General features: G+C 50.4%; 1 protein-coding gene across 1 annotated transcript in view; it reads right to left on the minus strand.

Moving 5' to 3' along the window:
• Nucleotides 1–4337: 4337 nt before the first annotated feature.
• The window catches only part of RYR2 (ryanodine receptor 2), a 533272-nt gene continuing 513419 nt past the window's right edge, over nucleotides 4338–24190 (minus strand). The window contains 5 exon segments of the mRNA XM_036016051.1: nucleotides 4338–5702; nucleotides 9469–9520; nucleotides 10304–10404; nucleotides 12186–12250; nucleotides 13433–13589. Coding sequence (XP_035871944.1) covers nucleotides 5607–5702; nucleotides 9469–9520; nucleotides 10304–10404; nucleotides 12186–12250; nucleotides 13433–13589 — 471 coding nt within the window. The 3' untranslated portion in view covers nucleotides 4338–5606.

Genomic DNA, 24190 nt, shown 5'->3' on the forward strand with positions numbered 1-24190 from the left:
GCCTCAGGGTAAACTCTGACCTGGGAAACAGGAGATGGAAAGGAAGTGACAGATTTGCCCCCATCCCACCTGCCTCCCCTGGACGGGTCCCAGGCATGCTTCTCTTTACAGAACCTCTTGGGGAGTTTGGGCACAAAAGGGGAGTTGGTGCAGAGCGCATGTCTGGGGCGAGCCTTCTCCGGCATCCCTGCTCCAGGGCTCCTGGGCTCACTGCCCGGTCCAGCCTCGCCTCCGGCTGCCTTCTACAGACCCGGGCAAGGCAGTGCCAGGGAGGCCTGGCCGGTCCACAGGAAACATCTCCTGTTACGCCCGGTGTGGAACACAAATCACTTATTCCTGTGTGTGGAGCACCCTGCCTGAGCTCATCTAAACCTAGCCTTCGAGACATTTTTATACGCAGTCATTTCATGCTTTCCAGCCTTCAGACAAAACGGTGAGAGCTCCCACCAGTGTCCTCACTGGTGAGTGAAACCGCTTAGGTCATTGCGTTTCTCCTTGTGTACAGACAGACAAAAGACGGATAAACTGACACTCATCTGCTGTGGGTTTTCAAAGTATTTCATATTATCTTGCCAAGACTTCTGCTCTATTTACGTTTATTTTTCATAGGAGGGAGGACTTTAGCGTGGTCATATTAAAAGCCTAAATAGGTATCTCTAATTTTTCTGTCTGCCAATAAACAGTGTGATCACATTAAGCCCATCTATTACTTTGATATTTGGCATCACGTCTGCCCCTGTGTCTATGTTTCTAAATTTAGATACGCAACATTCGGCCTACCTAATTTTAATATATTTTGAACTTTAAATTCAATATTTTGAACATTAAGTTCAAAATTGCGGGTAGTTCAAATTACAGCCCGCAGTAACCTCCAGGTTTGGTGGGTGTGAGATTTCACGGACACTCCGTGTCTGTGTGCGTGTGGACACGGTGTGGCTCTGTCAGGGGCGTCACACTTCCTGGGCCTCAGTGCTGCTGACCCGTCTGTGAGGAGCAGATTCTTCCCCACAAACGAATGCTTGAAGACCACTCGGCGATGCTCGGTGCAAGGGGAGCGCACACGGACGAAGGTCACGGCTTTCCCAGAAGAACAGGAGCAGGTGGTACCACGTGTGGAGGGATCGGGATGTGTTGCAGGTGTGTGGGCGCTGATGGACACGGAAGCAGATGCGAATCTCCTTTGCCACTGAAGCAGCATGGACACGCTGACACGCTGGATTCCTAGACCCTGAAAGCCTTTCCTCGACCGGCGGCATCCAAACTGTGAACTCAAGTCACCCGAATCATGACGATTGCTACCATGGGGACCCCGGGCTTTGTCAGATGCAGTGAAGTAAGGTATAAAGAGCTATGAAAACTGCCCTGGCTGGCATAGCTCAGTGGATTGAGTGTGGGCTGGGAACCAAAGTGTCCCAGGTTCGATTCCCAGTCAGGGCACATGCCTGGGTTGCAGGCCACAGCCCCCAGCAACTGCACATTGATGTTTCTTTCTCTCTCTCTCTCCCTCCATTCCCTCTCTAAAAATAAATAAATAAAAATCTAAAAAAAAAAAAGAGCTATGGAAACCTGTGAAATAGTCTGTAGAACCCCAGAAAGAAATAAGGCTGGTACTAAAATGAAATGTCACAATGAAACTTCCCCCACCGTCTTGGACTAAAGCTGGCACTTGGTTTCTTTACTCAGAACGGCATGTTTAGTGGTGCATTTCTCAGGCGGTAACCAGGTCCAGGATCAAGCCTGGCCCGCCGCACCCACCCCCATCACAGAAGCAGAGCGTGGTGGACCAGTGGTGATGTCAGCAACCCTTCTATAAGTGTCTGCTTTCCTGTTTCATCTGTGCTAGGTCATAAAGAACCTCTTAGTTTTTAAGCCATTCTGACCATAGTAGGAAAAAGATTTGGAAAGAGACCAGACTTCTCACGGGAAGCTCCAGCCCTCACACGAACCAGCGCTGGAACTTCAGCCCCGGGCCCAGCCCGTCTGGACCACGATGGCCTCCGCCTCCTCCAGTTCTAATGGCCCAGAGGGCCGGGCCGCTGCTCACAGGAGGATGCTGGTGTGAGTGCTCACTGTTTCTGTATCGACTGGTGTCATCGCAAGCACTGGGAATTTGCAACCATATGGCTCTATTTGTGTAGCCACAGTTCAGTTCTCACAAACCGCAGACTCGACTATTACAGTTTCAGATAGAACAGGGGAGAGCTTGTCCCTTTGAGAAACGTGGGTGCTCAGTAGTTAGGGCTATTCGATACCCCAGGTGCCGTCCACGCACTGGCGCAAAGGTCGCGGTGCCCCTTTCCCAGCGTCTGTCACACCTCGGAGTTCTGGGTGGCGGGAGCTCAGCCTCTTCCCCACACAGCAGATACTGGTAAGAGAATCGGGGGGTTGGATGACCTGTCCGGCCCTTCCCTTGCCAAGTTTACATGAACTCCATGTCCAGGTAAATGTAACAAACACGTTTTTTAAGATGTATTTACTGTGTCTCTAGGAGAGGAGGCCTTTGCCACAAAGACCTTTGCCACCCAAAGATCTATCTGGCAATGAGGGCCATGTTGGTAAAGTCACCCCGAAAACTGGAGCTGGCGAAGTAGGAACCCTTCCCCAGGAAAGCAAGATAGTGAAAAAAGTGTATTTTCCATAGCTATGCTTTTACAATGAAGCAGGAAGTATTTTCCTTACAATATAACTCTTTTTTAAATTTTATTTATTTATTTTTAGAGAGGGAAGGGAAGGAGAGAGAGAGAGAGAGAGAGAGAAGCATCAATGTGCAGTTGCTGGGGGTTCTGGCCTGCAACCCAGGCATGTACCCTGGCTGGGAATCGAACCTGGGACACTTTGGTTCCCAGCCCGCACTCAATCCACTGAGCTACGCCAGCCAGGGCTACAATATAACTCTTAAATGAGTTTCTGTGGTACTCAGAACAAACTTCCACTGCACAAGAAAAATAAAGCCAACCAGTGTGGAAGTGTGTGTCCTTTCGTATATTTGCAGACCGCCAGCTTCGGCTACAACTCTAACTTTAGCTCACGGAGCAGGAGCCAGAGACGTCTGGGGGTGCGGTGGGGGTGGGGAGGTGAAGTAAGAACTACAAATAAGCGTCTGTGTTGACACGGGAATGCGGAGACATTGTAATACCTTCTGTGAATGCTTGACCACTTGTGTAATACAAAACTTTAAAGAGGTCACATTATTTTTCAGGGAGACCACATTTCTTGAGTTTGGATCACAACGTTTGAGGTTCCTGTGTGATTCTGTGGGAGAATCAATATACTGTCGATTAAAAGATGCCCCTCCTCCCTTCACTTGACGGCCTTGAAACAGAACCACCTGGCGCCCCCTCCGAGTGTCGCCAATGCTGGGCACGGGGACTCCAGAGTGGCCACCCTGCCCCTTCCCTGTTCCTCTAACGCCTGATGCCATGCCCAGGGGTGGGGGAGCTCCCTCTGTCCCGCCCGAGCACCCTGTCGCCTCCCAGGGCTCACAGCCACAGCCACAAGTCAGGAGAGCCTGCAAGAGGCTGCAGAGTCCAGGGGGCAGCTGGGCATCCCCCTGCTCACTGCTCAGCCGAGCTGCGGTTCCTATCCACTCTGACTTTGATGTTATAAACTGAAGACCCAAATCTGTCCAATTTTATGCCCTAAAAAATTACTGATTCCTCGCCACTGTTCACTTTCTTGGCAGTGTCTCTTGGCAAAGGGGAACATGCTCTTTGATGTGTCATGGAGCTGACCTGATTAATTTTATTCAAATTCCTCAGGATGTAAGATCACTTCCCTGAGCAGGCTTGGAAATTCCAGGGGTGGCCAGATGGATTCCTCTGCCCAATAAAAACGATACCGAAAGATAAATGCAAAATCCAGGCACTAGCTCTGCTGTCATGCCGACCAGCTGGCAAAGGACAAACGGCACCCAGCACAGTTCCTGGTACCCGGCAAACGTGGAGCAGCGTTCGCGTGTTTGATGCTCCACTTACTGGTCATCCGGAGCACGGACCCCGTTCCTACCCGAGGGGGAATCTGCCCTTCGTGCTCCAGACTGACAGCTGCGTAAAAATTGAACAATTGGGGAGATAGTTATTTTTCCATTATTTGCGGTTTTCAAGAACTCTAGATGACCCCAAAACAGGGAAATGGCAGGGTTGGGCAGGTGATGCAGAATGCCTGGTAACTCAGGCCCCGAAACCGTAACAGCAGCACACCTGCCCAGGTGCCAGGCAACCTGAGCAGGCTGAGGGCCAGACAGTGCTGGACAGCCCCGATCCCCCTCACATTCAGCGCTCAGCGTTTTGGGACGTGTCCATGTTATCAGTGAAACGGAGAAAGAAGAGGGTGAGCAAGTTAGTTAAATAGTTTAATCAGAGCAGTTTTACAATTCTAAAATTAACAAGCAGACTTGTAATAAAAGAGCTCCAATGTTGGCAAAATGACCTTGCTTCCATTCTGAATCTGCCTTTTTATTTGTAAAGATTAGCATTACATTTAAAAGGACTCAGAATGGAGTGACTGATCTCATCATCCATGTTTTTTGATGCAACTGATGAACTCCCTGAATGGATATTGCTTCAGCGTCGATATTAAAAAAATGGCTGGATGAGAGGTCCTTACTCAAAGCTGGTCACAGGTGGTGGGACGGAGAGAGTAACCCAAGACGACCTCGGGCCTCGCGGGCTGGTGTCGGTGGATGACACTGGCTCCCGGACGCGCAGCGCCAGCCCCCGGCACTCTGTGCTGTGGGGTGTCCGGGTGGACGTCCCCTCACGGGGATCAGCTTGCCGAGGGGGTTTTCTCTGTTCGCTGAAACTGGCATAACAGACATGCAATGAGCTATTTCTTTTGAAAGAGTGGTTTTTGCAGTCCTTTGTTTCACACAAAGACTTCACAGAGTTGCAGGGTTGCATCAGAGTGTCACCAAAATGAGCGCAGGAGCAAGTGGGGAGGGCGCGAGTGAGTTCAGCGGATGAGAAGAGCCCTTCGTCCTGAGATGGGCTGCCTGTCTCTTTAAAAGGTGCACAAACTGCTTTTCTTACCCTCCCCCACCAAAGAAAAAGGTAAAGAGGGAAAAAATTCACAAAAATCAACCTAAGGAAAAAGTGGACCTAAAGAAAACAAAGATGTTTTTCATGCACGTGTCTTCTGCATAGCTCAACCCACACACAGTAAGGCACTATTTCCCTTCGAACCGGCACCGGCACCCTGCAGCGGGCGCTCGGCCCTCGGAGTCCCTTCCCGGATGGAGAAATGAAGAGGCCGATGGGGGTGGCTGCTCCTCCGCGACCCTCCCACCTTTCGAGACTCCAGGCATCTCAGAAGGACATCTGTCCGTGTTCTGACTGAGTGTCCAGAATGGCTTTCCTTCCAGAGTTCCTATGTGGTCTGCATATGAGTGTAGATTATTCTCGGTCTTTATCCTCAACGAAAACACACGAGGTGGGGGAAGCCCGGTCAGGTCTTCAGAAGCACAGCTCGCTGCTCCCGGAAAGCACGGAGGGCTGGCAGGACACCCGAGCAGCGGGATGTTCGTGAAACACAGCGAGACGGAGAGTCGGGGAGAGGGAGGGCGCGGCAGGGGAGTGGGGGTGCGGGCTCAGAGGTGGTCCGGGTCTGAATTAGTTCAGCTGGTCTTCGTACTGTTTCCGGAAACAGTCCCCTGCGGGGAAGAACTCCCAGCATCTTTCTTGATACATCTTCCAGACGTAAGATTCCTGTGGAAGTAAAGGTAATGTGTTAAAATCATGCTTTTCCCCGACACCTGTGTGTTCCAACAAAGATGAGACAGGAGCCCACACGGGTTGTTGTATGTAGCACACGGCCATGCACATGCACACGGATGTCGCTGGAGAGGCCCCGGCTCACTGGGGTCATTCCTAATTGTGCCAGGCCTCACGTGCTTCTAGTAATAAATGAGTAATTTTCACCCTGACCACGATGTAATCATGAAAAAACCCATTTGTGGTACATGATTCCAAGGGCTCTTTTAAAAATATACGAATCCTTCAAGTTCAAACCACTAACAGTAGAAGTGAATTTTGTGGAGAATTTCAAATATTACCCACATCAAAATTACAACTAAACTACAGAATAACCACCATTCAGAACTGCCTGGAATTTGGCTGAAGGGAAGTCCTACAACTAGGGATTCAGAGACGAAGCCACAGCGAGACTGGCAGGAGGGGCGAGAGGCAGAGCAGGCTGGTCCCACACCCGCGCAGGGTGGACAAAAACCAAGAGGGTATCTCGGCTGCAGAGGCACCCCTGAGGAGCAAGGGGCCCCGGCCCCACACCAGGCCCCCCAGCCCAGGGTTCCAGTGCCAGGGAGAGAAGCCCCTGTAACTTCTGGCCATGAAAACCAGTGGGGACAGACCCTGGCCCGGTACGCAGCTAGTCAGGGCCTCGCGCTGACACGCCAAGGATGTGGGTCTGTTCCTCAGTCTGGGCACGTGCAAGAAGCGACTAATGAATACAGAGTGGAACACAAATGGATGTTTGTCTCTTCCTCCTCCTCTCTCTAAAAATCAATTACAAAACAAAAGTCCCCAGTGGGGACTGAGGCTGAGGGAGACGGAGGCACCTGGAGCCCCAGGCAGGTCCTCTTCAAGGGTCCCTGCATGGACTTAGCTCAGTCTGAGCTCGAGCGCTGGGGGCAGCAGCTCCACAAGCATCGGAGACGTGTGAGGAGGAACTGAATTGTCCAGCATCAGGCTGACAGCAGGGGGACGGCTTTGTCCCAGATGGAAGGGCTGGCGGGGGCCATTGTTCCTCTGATGCCCCCTCCCCCCACCGAGACACAGTGGGGGGCCACATTGAGACTCCACCTGCCTGGCTCACACTTTGCCCCATCCCCGGTGGTTCCCTGGGTGCCCCCCACCCAACTTTCCATCCCACTCAAGCTGCTTCCAGTGGCTTTTCCATACAACTGGCCTGTCCCAGCTCACACTCCAGATTTTCCTAAAATCTCTCAAACAAGTGGCATCTGGCCTCGGTGTGCCCCGTACCTCTTGCTAAGTGGCCTCAGGCCTGGCATTAGCAGCATCTGGCCTTGGTTTGCAGCTTGGTCTCTCCAGGGCACCCCCAAGCCCAGGAAAAGTAGCAGCTATCTGCAGATCATGTTGTAGTACAGGCCCAGTGGCCCCAAGCAGGGAACAGGGGAGGCCCCAGAGCCAGCACACCAGGTGGACACCTTCAGACCACATCGAAGCACCAGCTAACCACCCCCACGAGCAACAGGCTCAAGGGGCAGACTCAGCAGGCCCCAGAGCCCCACTGAAGGAAGTCCTGTTCTGCGAGGTAAGTCCCTGCACAGCTGATCCTCCACGGTGCTGGGAGGTCAGTGGTCATAGCAAGTCCTTGCAGCTCATCGGCCTGGGGGTAAATCCCTCCTCCCACTGACGTGCCAACAGCAGTCAAGGCTAAACTACAAGAGGAGGGTGCGCACGGCCCACATGGGGGACGCACCTCCAAGGCCCAGCTCGGGTGATCTGGGAGGCTGTGTTAGTGGACCCTGCAGATCACTTATTGCATAAGGCCACTCTACCAAGGCAGGGGACACAGAAGCTCCACCAAAACACTGAAACAAACACAGGGAGGCTGCCAAAATGAGGAGACAAAGAAACCTGTCCTGAATGAAAGAACACAACAAAACTACAGAAAAAAAGAAAACCAAAGAAAATGGAGACAAGCAATCTAAGAGATGCAGAGTTCAACCCACTGGTTATAAAGATGCTCGATGAACTCGGGGGGGAAAGTAGATGAATTCATATGAACTTCAACAAAGAGAAAGGAAACGTAAAAACAGAGATAGTAAACATAGAAAAGAACCAGTGAGAAGTGAAGAACACGTGACCTGAAATGAAGAATACATTACAGGGAATTAACAGCAGAGTAGATGAAGCGGAGGATCAAATCAAAAGTTCAGAAGATAAGGAAGCAGAAAACACCCAATCTGAACAGCAAAAAGAAAAAAGAATCCAAAAAAATGAGGGTAACACAAGGAGCCTTTGGGACAACTTCAAGCACACCAAGATTCACGTCACGGAGATGTCAGAAGCCGGAGAGTGAGCAAGAGACTGAAAACCTATTTGAAAAAGTAATGACAGAAAGCTTCCCTGACTTGGTGAAGGAAACAGGCAAGTCCAGGAACTGCAGAGAGTCCCAAGCCAAGTGAACCCAGAGAGGCCCACACCAAGGCATAGCAAAGACAGAGTCTTAAAAGCAGCAAGAGAAAAGCAGTTAGTTACCTACAAGGGAGCTACCATGTCAGCTAATGACTGTCAGCTAATTTCTTTTTTTTTAAGATTTTATTTATTTATTTATTTTAGAGAGAGGGGAAGGGAAGGGAGAAGAAAGAAAAGGAGGGAAACATCAATGTGTGCTTGCCTCTCTAGCACCTCCTACTGAGAACCTGGCCCACAACCGAGGCATGTGCCCTGACTGGGAATCAAACCTGCAACTCTGGTTCACAGGTTTGTGCTCAATCCACTGAGCTAAACTAGCCAGGGCTAATTTCTTAACAGAAATTTGCAAACCAGAAGCGACTGGTAAGAAATGTTCAAAATCATGAAAAGCAGGGACCTACATCCAAGATTGCTCTACCCAGCAAAGCTATCATTTAGAATGGGAGGTCAGATAAAGTGCTTCCCAGACAAGAAGAAGCTACAGGAGCTAATCACTGCCAAACCAGTGTTATATGAAGTGTTAAAGGGTCCTCTTTAAGAAGGAAAATAAAGAAGATAAAAATAGGAACAATAAAATGGCAATAAACACATATCTATCAACAATTGAATCTAAAAAACAAAACGAATGCGCAAAAGAGAAAGAGACTCATAGATAAAGAGAACATTGTGACAGCTGCCCGATGGGAGGGAGGCTGGGGGCTGGGTGGGAAAGGCGAAGGGACTGGGCAGTACAGATCGGCTGCTGCAGGACAGTAGGGGGGATGGACGGCACAGCACAGGGAACTCGGGCAGGGATGTTCTGTCACAGCGGGGCGTGGTGGCAGGCGGGTGTGCGGGAAGTCATGGGGTGTCTAATCCCTGGGCTGCACGCCTGAAAACGGTGTCATAATGTATGTCAACTGTAGCTGAAAAATTTTTAAAAATAAATTAAACTAAAAAAGGGAATTTCAAATAGTTTAAAAACAACTTTACACATTTAATATGCAAATGTTTTAACTGCCCATAATACTGTGGGTTGAAGTTCATTTGAAATCATCTTCTATCTGATTAAGAAATCAAGGACATTATAATGATCGAAACCCAAACTCAGTATTTTCAGTTAACAGAAGTTAATCTTTATGTGAACTTTTCTTTTCCACAAAGGTAAGCCTTTCACACTCATCCAGGGTGACAGGAACTTGATGCGGAGATGTCACGACTAAAATCTGAAAGTAACCCCGTCTGGTGTGCGCATCTTGTTCCCACGCGCAGGACCCCCTTCCCATCGCTCCTTTCGGAACTCGCCCACCGCACCCACCTGTCCCGTGTGCTCCGTTTCGTCTTTGTTTATGAGATACATCAGGAAAAACCTGCGGAGACAGAGAGACCTATCAGGATGGCCTATGTGGGACTACCCTCCTGAGCCCACTGCGGGCTAACTATTCATGCTGGTGTACAAGCAAAGAAATGGGTCAAAAATTTTAAAAAATGCCACAAGGATAGAGCTTGGCCTTCTTTAAAAACACATTTCAAAGGGGCTGCACTGTGTGCACAGAGACGGCCACACCTCAGGGGCGGCTGGGCAGTCCAGTGGCCGCCCCACCTGGCTGTGTCCAGTTACTCACAGGGCAGGAACAACAGCACACCTGCGACACTGGGGGTTGAAAGCGGGAGCTGAGGTGCCAGCGTCACATTGCTGTGCCTTCCAGGGCCCACTGTTCTGGCTACTCTGCCTGTCTTCTGCTTGGTGTTAATGCTGGGTCAGACATGGACTAAGAATAATATTTTACCAGATTTCAGTGAGACCAAGCCTTGGGTAATAGCCAGACTTCCACTTTTTAAAGAATGTTCAATGTTTCTGATGGCGCTTATGAGATCTGTGGGTACTCAGAGGAAGGGAGGTTCCACCTCCCAGAAGCAGTTGGAGGGTTCCTATGGCAACGGGCAATGGCTGGCTGTGCTCTCCCAGGGCTGAGCTGCTTTCCTGCTCAGCCTGCACACCCTCCAGGCCCTGCTGTAGAATGAATTGTTCGCCGGACAGACTGCGGCTTCCTCTCCCCAGTGATCCTGCTCCCAAGGGAGGAGGGTCCGCCCTGAGTCCCCCTCTCGGAGGGGCCGCAGGGAGAGGCAGGGAGGCGCCCGGGCACACTCACAGGTAATTGGCCAAGTTGTGCTCCTGTAAGGTGTGCGTCTCAAAGCCGTGTGGCACCGTGTCGAAGTAATCATTGCCTATCCCACAGATGAAGCATTTGGTCTGGAAGACAAGAGAAATTCTGAAATGTCAGAGGTCAGAGAGCAGAACAAAAGCACACCAACGCCCCTGTGCCGCACGGTGCCCGGCTGTGGGCTGACCACACAGGTGCGCAAGAGCCAGCAGCGACGGGGCGGGGAGTGCACGGAACTGAGGGCTGAGGGACAGTGCACGTGTTTCCTTATCTTCCCCAGCTGAGGCGAGGACGCCAGGCTCTTGAGTCACGTGACACTAAGCTCAGGTGATCTGAGCCAGCCTGTACGGTACATGCTCTCCCCTGAGTCTGTGAATCAGGTATACACCTGGAGTCTGATGATGGGGGCGGGGGGCAGGGACAGATGACCTCCCCGGGGACAGCGTCACTCACGGACCCCGAGAGGGCTGCCATGTGCTAGGCACTGTGCTGGGCACATGGTCCACCAGCGGACAGGCGCAGTGACAATTTCTGGTGCCAGGAACGGGGTGCCTGCTCCGTCCGCCCCAGTCCCGACCACGCCCCTCTGCACTCAGCCTGCCAGGCACTGCCGGCCGGGCCTTCCCTGCGGAGCCCGAGGACAGCAGGCCTTGCGTCCAGCATGGGGGGCGGGGGGGGCACACGTGCCGACTCAGGGCATCCTACGGCTTGTCCTCAGGTGGCCGCAGAGGCTCGGCTCCCCTGCACAGCAGACACCCTTTCCTGCCCCTGGAGGCCTGGTCACGCAGGCCCAGATCCCAGGGCCCGGAGTCGATGATTAAGATAATTTATGAAGTTCTCAGGGTCACTGAGCAGCAGCTGTTGACACTTGGCTGCCAGGTCTGTACACCCCCCGGGGCCCACAGAGCAGCTTTCCCCGGCCCTGCTCTTCTCTGTCACCTCTCCATCACTCTAGTGTCCCCCAACTGCACCCCTGGAGACTAGGGCTCACCCCTGCTTGCTCCAGGCTCTTTATCCTCTGCACCAGCCAGTTACCGGGTCTCCTCATGCCAACCCCTTAAGGGCTTTTCTTAGCAAAAACCTCATAGTCTCCTGCCCAGAAAACACTGACGGCCACCACCTGCCCCTGGTCTGGCCACTCGCTAGTGGACACCCCCCACGTTTCAGACCTCAGTTACCTGTCAGTGTCGGCCCGACTGTGGCACTGCCCCATGCGAGCACCTCTGTTACCCCCCACAGACCCTCTTCGCAGACTGTGAACTTCTGCCAGCAAGCTGGCCGGGCCCTCCCCAGCCCGTCACCAGGGTATAAGACTTCATCCCGAAACACTTAAGCTTCCAAGAAAAAACTTGCACATAACCTCCCTAACACCCGAGTCTTGGTACATGTGACTCTGAGGCCGACATTCTCACAGACCCCGCCGTGGATGGGGCCCTGGTGACACTCATGGTAAGACGGCGGGCAGGGAGGCTGCCCGGACTGGCCTGCTCTCTCCCGAGCCAAAGCTCTGCAACCTTCAGGACTCGGCCTGGGACCCCTTCTGGAGGGACCCCCTGATCACCAGCTCTCAGGGCTTCCTCCTGCGAGGGTCCCCGTGCCGCTCTGTGGTCACCTGCTCACTCTCTCCCAGGGAAGCCATCCTTCTGAATGCAGGGTCTTTTGCCCCTGAGCGGGGGAGGGTGCCTCATGGCTGCTGGCAGGACCCCAGGGGCCCCAGCTCGCGGCCAAGCACCTGGCCCCATCAGGTGTGCAGCCAGGCTCAGGCAGCTTGAGGGTGCCACACCGCCATCCTCAGCACACATAGGCCCTGACAGAGGCGGTGGGGCCAGGGTTGCTCTCATCCCCGGGGGAGTCAGAAATAGGGACTGACCTCCATGTCTTCCTTCACTTGTTCCTGCTGGTCTCTGAGTTCTCCGAACGCATCGATAATCAAACCTGGTGTGAAACGAAGACTCGATTTAATCTCTGTCAACCACAGAATCACAAGTACGTTCACAGACCCCGCCAAGGAAGGGAAAAGGGGCAGCCCTCGGGAGTGGGAAGTGGGGAGCACTGTGCACTGTCTGGCACCCCGGCCAGGCCGGGCGTGCTCTCGGGGCAGAGATGGGTGCAGTTATGGGCCGGCACTCCCTGGAAGGGGTTAAAACTGAGGTGACAGGCAGGAGAAGGCTTCAGTCAACTTGGCAAATGCAGGCTGTGTTACAACCGAGTTCATGCTGCAAGACAGCATGGAGACTTGTGCTGGAAAGCACAGAGAACTCCACTAACAGGATTTCCCCGTGGTAATTTGGAAAGCCAGCATGACCATATTAACGGGGAGGGATTTGCCTCAAATCATTTTTCCCCAAGTTCCTTACAAACAAACTCTGCAGACCCCTGCTGCCTCCCCAGTGTGTACGGCTCCGCCCGCACAGGAAGCAGATTACTGTTGGCCCCTGACACCCAGAAACGGCGTGACAGATGGATTATGAGTCCTTTGAGCCATTCGTGGACTTGACTAAAAACAGGGATCCTTTATGCCTGCAGAACTTAGAGATAAGATCACATTTACAGACGTTTGATTCCAGCCAGGATGAAGGAGTGAGCAGAGAAAGGTGACGAGTGTTTCCTGAGAGGGAAAGCCACCACACCCTGTGGGACCTGACGTCTGGGTGGCACTTGGTCGCCCGAGAGGGCCCTGGGTCCCATCGGCCCTGGCCCCTCTCAGCTGCACCGGGGGCCCAGGTACTCAGACCTATCAGGGCTCATTTCCCTCCGATGTGAGTCACAGCACCATCCCTCAGAGCTCAGCAAATGGGCGTCGTTTCTTTAGCAAGCTTTTCAGCGACCTGCAGCTCAGATGCTGCTGTAACCTCTGCCTGGCAGGCCCCGCAGAGGTTTACCTGCTCCCCTCCACAGTTGCAAAGCCGTAGGTGTCCCCGGGCCCCCTGCTGCCCTGGACCCCGAGGGACCCCGCACTTCTGTTTCTCCCTCCGCAGATGTCAAGGGAGAGACTCTGAGGGAAAGGCTTCGCCTGGCTCTCCCAGAAAGCACCTGACCTTCTCACCCTGCCTCTGCGGCCGGGGACACTGTGTGGCTCAGGTTGTAGCTCTTCCTGTGCCTGCGAGGAGCTGTTACCTTGTATTATGGCCAGGAGGATGACGATGACGAAGAAGAAGAAGGTGATGTCGAAGATGATCCGATAGATCTCGTACTCATCGCCCGCCGGGTCTTCGATCTCGTCGCCGATGCCCCCTCCGGCCCGCACGCCGACGTACATGTGGAACATGTAGCACTGGGGGAGAGAGGGGCCACGTGCTGGGCAGCGGGCCTGGCCCCCACACCCCACAGCCTCGGGCCCCCAGAGCCCGCCCCTCGCTCTGGGAGCTGGGGCGGGGGATGGGGGGTCTGCGTTCTGGCTCCCTGCTCCTTTCAGTGTCTGCAACAGCGATGCAGACTCCGCTGTCCTGGAAACAAACCCTCCAGGGCCCCTGCTGACACCTGCCACACCCCACGGACCTGAGAAACACCTCACTAGCATCGGGCAGGAGACAATCCTTCTACATCACACCAAGGAACACAAAACTACATCTAACTGCATTGCTCAGTGTTCTTGAGTATATCAGACAAAGGGCACGCAAGAACCCTATGTATAACAAGAAAAACTAGAAAGAGCTGGAAGAACCAGACTCAGGAACAGGAGCCCTCCCCTCAGCTGTCTGACATGAATGTGAATCCGGAATGTTCTCCTCCTCCGGCAGCCAGGACAAAGAGGACAGAGGGCAGCAGCGGCTCGCTGGGTGAGCCCTCCCCGACCCGCTCTGGGGCCCACAGTGAGCAGAGGTGCAGGCGCCCACCGCAGATAAAGGGGCCACAGGAGCTCCGGGGAGGGTTCCTCAGCTCTTCCCAGGAACTGCTCATATTCGAGCTGGACAATTCTGTGTTGTGGGTTCCATCCTGTACACTGTAGGGTGCTTTGGAAGGATCTCTGTGCTCTCCCCACCAGAGGCCCATAGGACCACACCCAGCAGACAACCAAAATGGGACGAACATGGCCAAGGGTGCCCTGGGGACAACGCCCTGCTGGGCTGAGCGCCGCTGGCTCAGGGCATCCCACTTCTCTCGGCCCAGGATGAGGCAGCCCCTCGGGCTCAGGCTCCCCTGCAGCATCCCGTCTCCCTCCACGCGGGCCATCCCAGCGGCCGTCCTTCCTCATGGCCAACGTGGCCCAGCGGACTCCAGGCCTCACTGGCACGTTCCCGCTCTCGTGCAGTATCTTTTTGACCCTTATCCAACTCCTACTCGCCCTTTAGATCCTCAATCAAATGCCCTTCCCTGGAGCCTGAGACTGGGACACTGACTGCACAGCAGAGTCACTGGCCTGCTCTCCCGGGAGTACCCGGCCCTCTGGGAGACAGGGGCTTGCAGCCCCCAGGCAGCGTTGGCTCAGCCACCGCTCAGCTCTCTTCTCCATCCCCACCCTCCCTCTTCTCTGCCCTCCCTCCGAGGCCAGCCTCAGCCCCCACCTCCTCATGGGCTCTCGCCCAGGACTGGGTTCTCGGGCCTCTTTTCTTTTAGGACCTCCCTTCCACTGGAGAGCTTCCCGCTTCATGCTTAACTATCACTTCTGTGCCAAGTACTTAAAAACTTTCTCCTTACATGTTGGGTCTCTTCCCTGAACCCCAGACCTGTGTGCCCCACCTCTCTGTTCTGCATTTTCCCATCTGTCCTGCGCCACGAGGACCGGCTCCATTGCAACAGGAGTCTCTGTGGTCACTGCTGGACTGTCAGAGCCTATACAGTGCATGGCACGCGAGGGGCCCAATGGGTCACTGCGGGAACAGCGAGCAGTGAACAGGCCTCACTCACAGGCTGGGGTCGCCTCAAGGAGCAAAGTGTGGGCAAAGAGCAGGCAGCAAGGCGACACTAAGAAGCTCAGGGTTCAAGAGCTACCTACTGACAGATACGGAGAGTCCAAATGCCTGGAATTAACGAGCATAATCAGTAAATATTACGTCACTCGGAAAAGAGGCTTGTCCGCCGGAAACACAGTGGACAACGAGGGCTGTGGGCAGCTCTGCCCCTGGCACTGAGCCCTGCTCTGTGCTGGATGGGGTCCCACCCACAGAGGGCTGGGCAGTCGGGTACCAGGATCCCCCCTTCCAGGTCCAGGCCTCCTGGAGACCTGCACTCAGATTCCCTGTAACACTGACTGAGTCAGACTCTGGGAGTAACATCTGAAGACAGCACCTTAAATAAAAACATTAAGCATCAATGCATTAGAACTGTGGCTCCACAACAGCGCTGTCGATGGTTAGCAGTGAGCCTGTGGGGGGAGAAACCTTCGTTCCACTGTACACTCTTGTATGCTGTTGGGACTGTTTGCACTGTACGCACTTCCTATTAAGAAAAACGGGGGTGCTGTGTTTTTCTTCAGACCTGTCTTCACAGGAATGCAGCTGCGGCCACAGGAAACGGGCAGCGTTACTGATGCGGCTGCCTTGTCTTTACTTAAGTCGCAACAGAAGCCACCAGCCTGGGCCCCTGCTCTGTTGTACTTGCAGTCCCCTCTCTGGGCGGAGGACACAGTTTGGACAAGCCCCTGACCTTGGCCTAGTACTGCCTGAGGTCCCGTTCTGCGTCCCAGGTTGTTGCACCGACAGCCACAGTGGGCCTGGGGTGTACGCAACTAAGACCATCCAGCTGACTCCCCTTGCTAACTCCTGACCAGGACTTTGGGGTTCATGTGGAGTTCTGCTATAGGGAAGAAAATGTGTGGGCTTGTTGCACAGACTCTTAATAAGCAGGGTGTTGGTATCCTGACTCCTACACCCAACTCTTGGGAGCCTGGTTAATGTGAGTCTGTCCCCAAGAGAAATGAGCCACTTTTAGTTTCTGATGCAGAGTTGAAGAAAAGGCCACAGGATGAAGCTAAATTGCTAAAGTGAACGTGTCATCTTTGCAGATCTCTATCTGCCACTCGCCTCACCTGGCCACACCCCATGTCCTTGCACACCTCCATTCTGTGGCAGCTCTGAGGGTTTTGAGGGAGGAACCCCACTGTGTGCCCGACACAGGCGGACGGCCGGGCTGAAACTCGAGCTGCAGGCTCTCAGACCTGATTATAAAGGTCGACAGAACACCAGTGTTCAGAGAACGAGCGCACCGCTCGCCTGTGGGGTCTTGGTGCTGATTCCCCAGCCCACCCTCCACTACCGGGTCTCCCAGAGCTCATCACAGGTAGAAAGCTGCGGGGGGCACTCAGCTGAGTGGATGAACAGCCCCCCACCATGGGGCTGCTGGCCCAGCCATTGGCTAGTATTCCGCTCTGAAAATGGAAATCCTTCCATCCACCCTCCTTTTCCTAGAACCAACTTAAACCTGGTAACAAGAGCTGCAGAACAAGCCCTGGCTGGTGTGGCTCAGTGGACTGAGTGTGGGCCTTGGAACCAAAGGGTTGCTGGTTTAATTCCCAATCAGGGCACATACCTGGGTTGCCAGCCAGGTCTCCAGTAGGGGGCACGCATGGGGCAACCACACACTGATGTTTCTCTTCCTCTCTTTATCCCTCCCTTCCCCTCTCTATAAAAATAAATAAATAAAAATATTTTTAAAAAGAGCTGGAGAATAGGAAGAAGGCTTTGTTTGGGGTCTGGTAATAAGCAAAGGCAGGGACTAGTGCTCCACAGGTCTGGACGGCTGACATTCGTTCCTCAGATTTAGGGGGCTGTGGCCTCCCCCGCCCCCTCTGAGCTGCTCCCCTGCTGCCTTGAAGAAACGGGAAAATGGCTAGTTTCCGAGAGGTCAGTGAAGACTTTTATACGATCTTGTCTTGGAAAAAAGGATAGCAGAGACGCAGAGACTGACAGTGGGGAAGGAGGAGCTGCACAGACAGACCGCTGGCTGGGAGGCGGCCTAACTGAGCTGACTGGGAAGGATTACCCGAAGGCACACTCCCCGGCCGGTGCTTTCTGTCTCAGCCTCCTGGGAAGCTTCTTCCAAAACACGCAGGCCCTGAGATCTTCCCAGCAGCGTCTGGCCCCGGCCCAGGTAGACTCACTCAACAGCTGCCCTGGTGACTCCTCAGGGTGGGGGAGGTGAGACCCCTCCCCACCCCAACTCCCACCCCCGTTTGGAGGTGGACGCCCCTTACATATGCTGAGTCAGTCTCTATGGCTCTCCAGCTGCAATATGCTTTTGTTTTGGGCTTTAGAACTTTAGACTATTTTTCACTTTCTCCTCCTACCATCCTTCAGATGAGCTTTAAATTCTACCTGGATACTGTCAGTTTAATTAGATTCTCAGGCTCAAAACACCCTAATCCTAAGCAACTAAATAAGTAAGGAAAGGAAGAAATGAAGTTGTGAGAAACCCACTCTGAGAAATTGCATCAACAGCGCCACCTGCTGCAAGGCATGGAGCACTGCAGGGTGGATCCTTCCCTGTGGAAATTTGCAAGGCCCTTCAGACCCCAAGAAACAGCCTGAAACAAGGACAACTCAAGATGCTGTGGACACAACATGATGTGAGTGAGGAAAGCCCAGCTCAGTGAGTGCACTGGGCTTCACCTGCGAGAGAAAATGCGAAGGAGACCAGCTCAAAGCGAGGTGTGCTTCTGAGAACTGAATTAAAGAAATGACACCTGCCACTTCCCACGCTGTGCAGCTGGCCTCTACTTTCGTGAGTACGACGGTAAGTGACCAGAAACAGTTCCAATGTGGTTGGCGTTTCAAAACCTACTGCACACTCGGGCACTAATAAGATACAAAAACAGGGGCAATTACACCAAGACTACTCTCCCCGGCAAGGCTGTCATTTAAAATGGGTGGGAAGATAAGGAGCTTCCCAGACAAGAAAAGCGAAAGGAGTCCCTCACCAACAAACCAGCTCTGCAAGAAGTGTCAACTGGGCTTCTTTAAAAAAGAAGAAAGAGAGAACAAAAAAGAGCATAAATATGTATAATAAAATGGCAAAAACAGGCATCTATCAATAATCACTTTAAATATAAACAGACTAAAGGCTCCAGTAAAACAAGATGTAGATACAAGCCTGCAAGTAACTCACTTCAGAACAAAAGACACAGATAGACTGATGGTAAGGAGATGGAGATGGACATTTCACGCAAGTGGAAATGAAAAAAAAGTGGTGAGTGAAATAAGTCTGACAGAGAAAGACAAATACCATATAGTTTCACCAATACAAGGAATCTACAGGGCAAAATAAAAGAAGGACTAAACAGGCACAGATTCAGAGAACAGTGATGGTGGGCAGGGGCAGGGGCTGGAGGACTGAGTGAAAAGGGTGAGGGATTAAAAAGTACAGTTGATAGTCACAGAGCAGTCATAGGGACATAAAGTTCAGCATAGGGAATATAGTCCATGATATTATAACTAGATATGGGGCCAGGTAGGTCCTGGAGATATTGGGGAAAACACTCTATAAAGTACGTGATTAACCACCATGCTGTACACCTGAAAGTAACACAAAATGGTACTGAATATAAACTGTAATTGAAAAAAAAAAACTAACAAAAATGGGTTGTTAGACCTGACGCTGTCAAGGTGAACCCAGGCCTGTGGCCGGGGATGCTTTGCTTTGAGGACAGGCAGCTGGGTGTGGCCAGGCCAGTGTGGTGACCTGCCCAGTGCACAGCTGTGAGGCGGCTGGTGCCTCGCACCTGAGTTCTCTTGCGTCTGAGGAACATCTCAGCAGCACCCTGACGGTGCCTCCAGCCCCGCCCCGGCCAACGGCCAGAGGGCACATTCTCATGCCCTGTAGAGATGTCAGCGCTCATGGAGCAGGGCCCACAGAGCTGGGCAGCGGCAGTTCACCCCCAAGGACAGACACCTGCACCAGAACAAACCCCAGGCCCTCACTCAGTCCTGCGCCTGCAGCTGAGACATCAGGGGTCTCCCTTCCCCTCTCCTCACGGCCCAGGTAGTCTGGTGAAGTCGGCCTGGGCAGTGGCCGTCTTCCTGGCCCACCTCTGCTTCAACAACACACGGTTCCTTAAACGGATGAAATCCATGGAAACGAAGCACACCACGGGGACGACAGAGTCTGCTACGACTCCTGACACGGAGGACCAGCCCAGGGCCCCAAAGGCGGCCTCCCATGGTGGGCAGGACCTACGGTCGCAGACCACTCCCTCCACCTGACACAGGCCCTGACCTCCACCATCTGAAACACACCGACTTCCCTCCAGTCTCGAACAAGTCATTGAGCACTACACTCTGGGGGACAGTGTGGCCTCAGCACAGCCTTCCGGTGGAGGCCCATGGATTGTGACATTTAGAGCTATCAGGTTTCTCTCCTGGAAGAGAGAAACCTCCTACAGTAGTACCACCTGCCCCTCATTCATGCCATGTTACTCTCACCCCCCCCCAGGCCCCCACCCCACCTCCCACTGCGCCCCCTGCTGCTGGCCAGTGGCTATCCCGTCTTTAGATCTCAAGTCACAGGTGGACAGAAAGGGCAGTAGAGGCAGTTCACAGAAAGGAGGCGAAGGGCCTGGAGTGGGTGCGGGTGGCAGGCCAGGGACTCTGGTGGAGGTCGCCACTAGAGAGACAGCCCTGTCTCTCCCAGACTGGTGTCCTCATTCCTGCAGGGACCCTTCGTAACAGCTTAAGTTTCCTTACAGAAAAGCTGTGTGTGCTTTTACCATGTCCATTGCACAGGCTGCCGCACGTGTGAGTGTGTCTGTGGTCTCACACAATCAGCACGCTGTCGAGGTGCTGGTCCAGGTCTGGCTTCCTTACTCCCCCCACTCAAATAAAATACATTGGTTTGTCTTACTTTAAAATAGCTGCATGCATTTCCATTCTAGGGTTTCACCATGACTCATCCAATCAGAACTCTATTGATAATCTGTGACAGCTGCTCACGCCCTTGAACACAGAGGTGTGTGAGTGACACACGTTTAGGTCAAGTGCAAGCAGTGGAACCTGACAGATGAACGGGTAAGCACACTTAAAATCTGACAGACACTGTAAGAGTTCTCTAAAACTATTCATTTAAATTTCCAACACATAGTCATGAAATGGATAGGTTTTTCCATCAAGTCAAGAATCCTGGGTATTAACAAACTTGAATATTTACAAACCCGACAGGTGAAAGTTTGGATTTTCATTTCTCTAATTATGACAGAGGCTGAGCACCTTTGCATAGTAATAAGCTGACTGATTATTCGCTGTGAGTTGTCTGGTCCTACATTTGTTCCTTTTTCTTTTTTTTAAATTTTATTTTAATTATTGTTCAAGTACAATTTTCTATCTTTTACTTCCATCCCAGCCCACCCACCCAGCCCTCCCCACCTCCCTCCCATTTCCACCCCCCCTAGTTTTTGTCCATGTGTCCTATATACTTGTTCCTGTAAACCCTTCTCCTTTTCCTCTGAAATTCCCCTGAAATTCCCTCCCTTCTCCCCCCTGAACACTGTCAGCCTGTTCTCAATTTCAGTGTCCCCACCAGCAATGCACTAGGGTCCCTTTTCTCCACAACCTCTCCAACACTTGTTATTTGTTGCTTTGTTTACAATGGCCATTCCAACTGGTGTAAAGTATCTCACTGTGGTTTTAATCTGCATCTCTCTGAAAGCTAGTGATACTGAGCATCTTTTCATGTATCTCTGGATCCTCTGTATGTCCACCTTAGAGAGTGTCTGTTCAAGTCCCTTACCCATTTTTTAATTCAGTTCCTTGTCTTAGAGTGGAGTCGTGTAAGTTCTTTGTATATTTTGGAGATTAAACCCTTGTCTGATGTATCATTGACAAATATGTTTTCCTATACAGTTGGTTCTCCTTTTAATACTGTTTTCTTTAGCCATGCAGAAGCTTTTTATTTTGATGAGATCCCATTTGTTTATTCTTTCCTTTATGTCCCTTGCTCTAGGGGACATATCAGTAAAAATGTTGCTGCATGAAATATCTGAGATTTTCCTGCCTATGTTCTCCTCTAAGACTTTAATGGTGTCATGGTTTATATTTAAATCTTTTATCCACCTTGAATTTATTTTTGTATATGGTGTAAGTTGGTGCTTGAGTTTCATTTTTTTGCATGTAGCTGTCCAGTTCTCCCAACACCATTTGTTGAAGAGGCTATTTTTACTCCATTTTATGTTGCTGCCCCCTTTGTCAAATATTAATTGACCATAAAGACTTGGGTTTATTTCTGGGCTCTCTGTTCAGTTCCATTGGTCTATGTGCCTATTTTTATGCCAATACCAGGCTGTTTTGATTACAGTGTCCTTGTAATAGAATTTGGTATCAGGTATTGTGATCCGCCCTACTTTGCTCTTCTTTCTCAAAATTGCCGCAGCTATTCAAGGTCATTTATGGTTCCATATAAATTTTTGAAGTGTTTGTTCTATGTCTGTGAAATATGCCCTTGCTACTTTAATAGGTATTGCATTGAATCTGTAAATTGCTTTGGGTAGTAAGGACATTTTCATGTTAATTCTTCTGATCAATGAACATGGTATATGCTTCTATTTGTTTGTGTCTTCCTTGATTTCTTTCTTCAGTGTTGTATAGTTTTCTGCATACAGGTCTTCTACCTCCTTGGTTAGGTTTATTCCTAGGTATTTTATTTTTCTTTTTCCTATATCAAATGGAATCTTTTTCTTGATTTCTGCTTCTGCTATTTCATTGTTGGTATACAAAAATGCCTTTGATTTCTGGATGTTAACTTTGTATCCTGCTGTTTTGCCAAATCCTTTTATTAAGTGGAGCAGTTTTTTTTGGTGGAGTCTATAGAATTTTCTATGTACACTATTATATCATCTGCAAACAATGACAGTTTTGTTTCCTCCTTTCCGATTTGTATGCCTTTTATTTCCTTTTCTTGTCTCATCACTGTGGCTAAAACTTCCAATACTATATTGAAGTGGTGAAAGTGGACGACTTTGTCTTGTTCCTGATCTTAGTGTAAAAGATTTTAGTTTTTGCCCTTTGAGTATGATGTTGGCTGTAGGTCTCTCATATATGGCCTTTATTGTGTTGAGGAATGTTCCCTCTATTCCCACTTTGCTGAGTGGGGAATTTATCATAAATGGGTGCTGTACCTTATCAAATGCTTTTTCCACATCTATTGATATAATCATGTGATTTTTGTCTTTGCTTTTGTTTATGTGATGTATTACATTTACTCATTTGTGAATATTGTACCATCCTTGCATCCCTGGGATGAATCCCACTTGGCCATGGTATATGATTTTTTTAATGTATTGTTGGATGTGGTTTGCCAATATTTTGTTGAGGATTTTAGCATCTATATTCATCAGCAATATTGGCCTGACGTTTTCTTTCTTTGTTGTGTCTTTATCTGGTTTTGGGATCAGGATGATGCTGGCCTCATAAAAATAGTCTGGGAGTCTTCCATCATTTGGATTTTTTGGAATAGTCTGTGAAGGACAGGGATTAACTCTTCCTTAAATACCTTGTAGAATTCTCCTGTGACCATCCAGTCCAGGGCTTTTGTGTGTCAGGAGTTTTTTGATTACTCCTTCAATTTCACTTGCTGTTACTGGTTTGTTTAGGCCTTCTGCTTCTTCTTCATTGAGTTTTGGAAGATTATATTTTTCTAGAAATTTGTCCATTTTACCTAGATTTTCAAATTTCTTGGCATACAGTTCTTTGTAGTAATTTCTCACAATCCTTTGTATTTCTGTGGTATCAGTTGTAATCTCTCCTCTTTCATTTCTGATTGTGTTTGTTTGGGTCTTCTCTCTTTTTTTCTTGATGAGCTGGCTTGTTGATTTTTTTTATCTTCTCAAAGAACCAGATCCTGGATTCACTGATCCTTAGAATTATGCTTTTAGTCTCTATGTCATTTAATTCTGCTCTAATCTTTGTTATTTCCTTCCTTCTCCTTGCTCTGGGCTGTCTTTGTTGTTGTTCCTTGAGTTCTTGTAGACATAGGGTTAGGTTGTTTGTTTGAAATGTTTCTATTTTTTTTTTAAGTAGGCCTGTATTGCTATGAACTCCCCTCTCAGGACTGCCTTCGCTGTGTCCCATAAATTTTGGGTTGTTGTGAGTTCATTTTCATTTGTTTTCAGAAACTTTTTGATTTCTTCCCTAATTTCAATCTTGACCCATTCATTGTTTAATAGCATGCTATTTAATCTCCATGATTTTGAGTGTTTTGGGTTTTTTTCCTTGGGGTTGGTTTCTAGTTTCAGTCCCTTGTAATATAAGAAAATGCTTGGTATGGTTTCAATTTTTTTGAATTTGTTGAGGCTTGTTTTGTGTCCTATCATGTGGTCTATCTTTGAAAATGTTCTATGTGCATTTGAAAAGAATGTGTATTTAGCTTCTTTGGGATGGAAGGCGCTCTCTCTCTCTCTCTCTCTCTATATATATATATATATATATATAATCACTTAAGTCCATTTCGTCTAGGGCACTGTTCAATGCCACAATATCTTTGTCGATATTTTGTTTGGAAGATCTGTTCATTTTTGACAGTGGGGTATTAAAATCCCCCACTATAATTGTGTTGCTGTCAATATCTTTCTTGAAGTCCTCTAAGATTTTCTTTATGTATTTGGGTGCTCCTATGTTAGGTGCATATATATTTACAATGTTTATGTCTTCTTGGTGGTTTCTTCCCTTGAGTATTATAAAGTGACCTTCTGGGTTTCTCTGTATGGCCCTTTGTTGGAAGTCTATTTTGTTTGATATGAGTACTGCTACCCTGGCTTTTTTTTTCCTGTCCGTTTGCTTGGAAAACTTTTTTCCAACCCTTCACTTTCAGTCTGTGTAGGTCTTTTATCCTGAGATGGGTCTCCTGTAGGCAGCATATGTGTGGGTCATGCTTTTTTATCCATTCAGCTATTCTATGTCTTTTGATTGGGGCATTTAATCCATTTACATTTAAGGTTATTATTGATAGGTACTT

The sequence above is a fragment of the Phyllostomus discolor genome, chromosome 15 (assembly GCF_004126475.2).
Source record: "Phyllostomus discolor isolate MPI-MPIP mPhyDis1 chromosome 15, mPhyDis1.pri.v3, whole genome shotgun sequence".
Classification (NCBI taxonomy): domain Eukaryota; kingdom Metazoa; phylum Chordata; class Mammalia; order Chiroptera; family Phyllostomidae; genus Phyllostomus; species Phyllostomus discolor.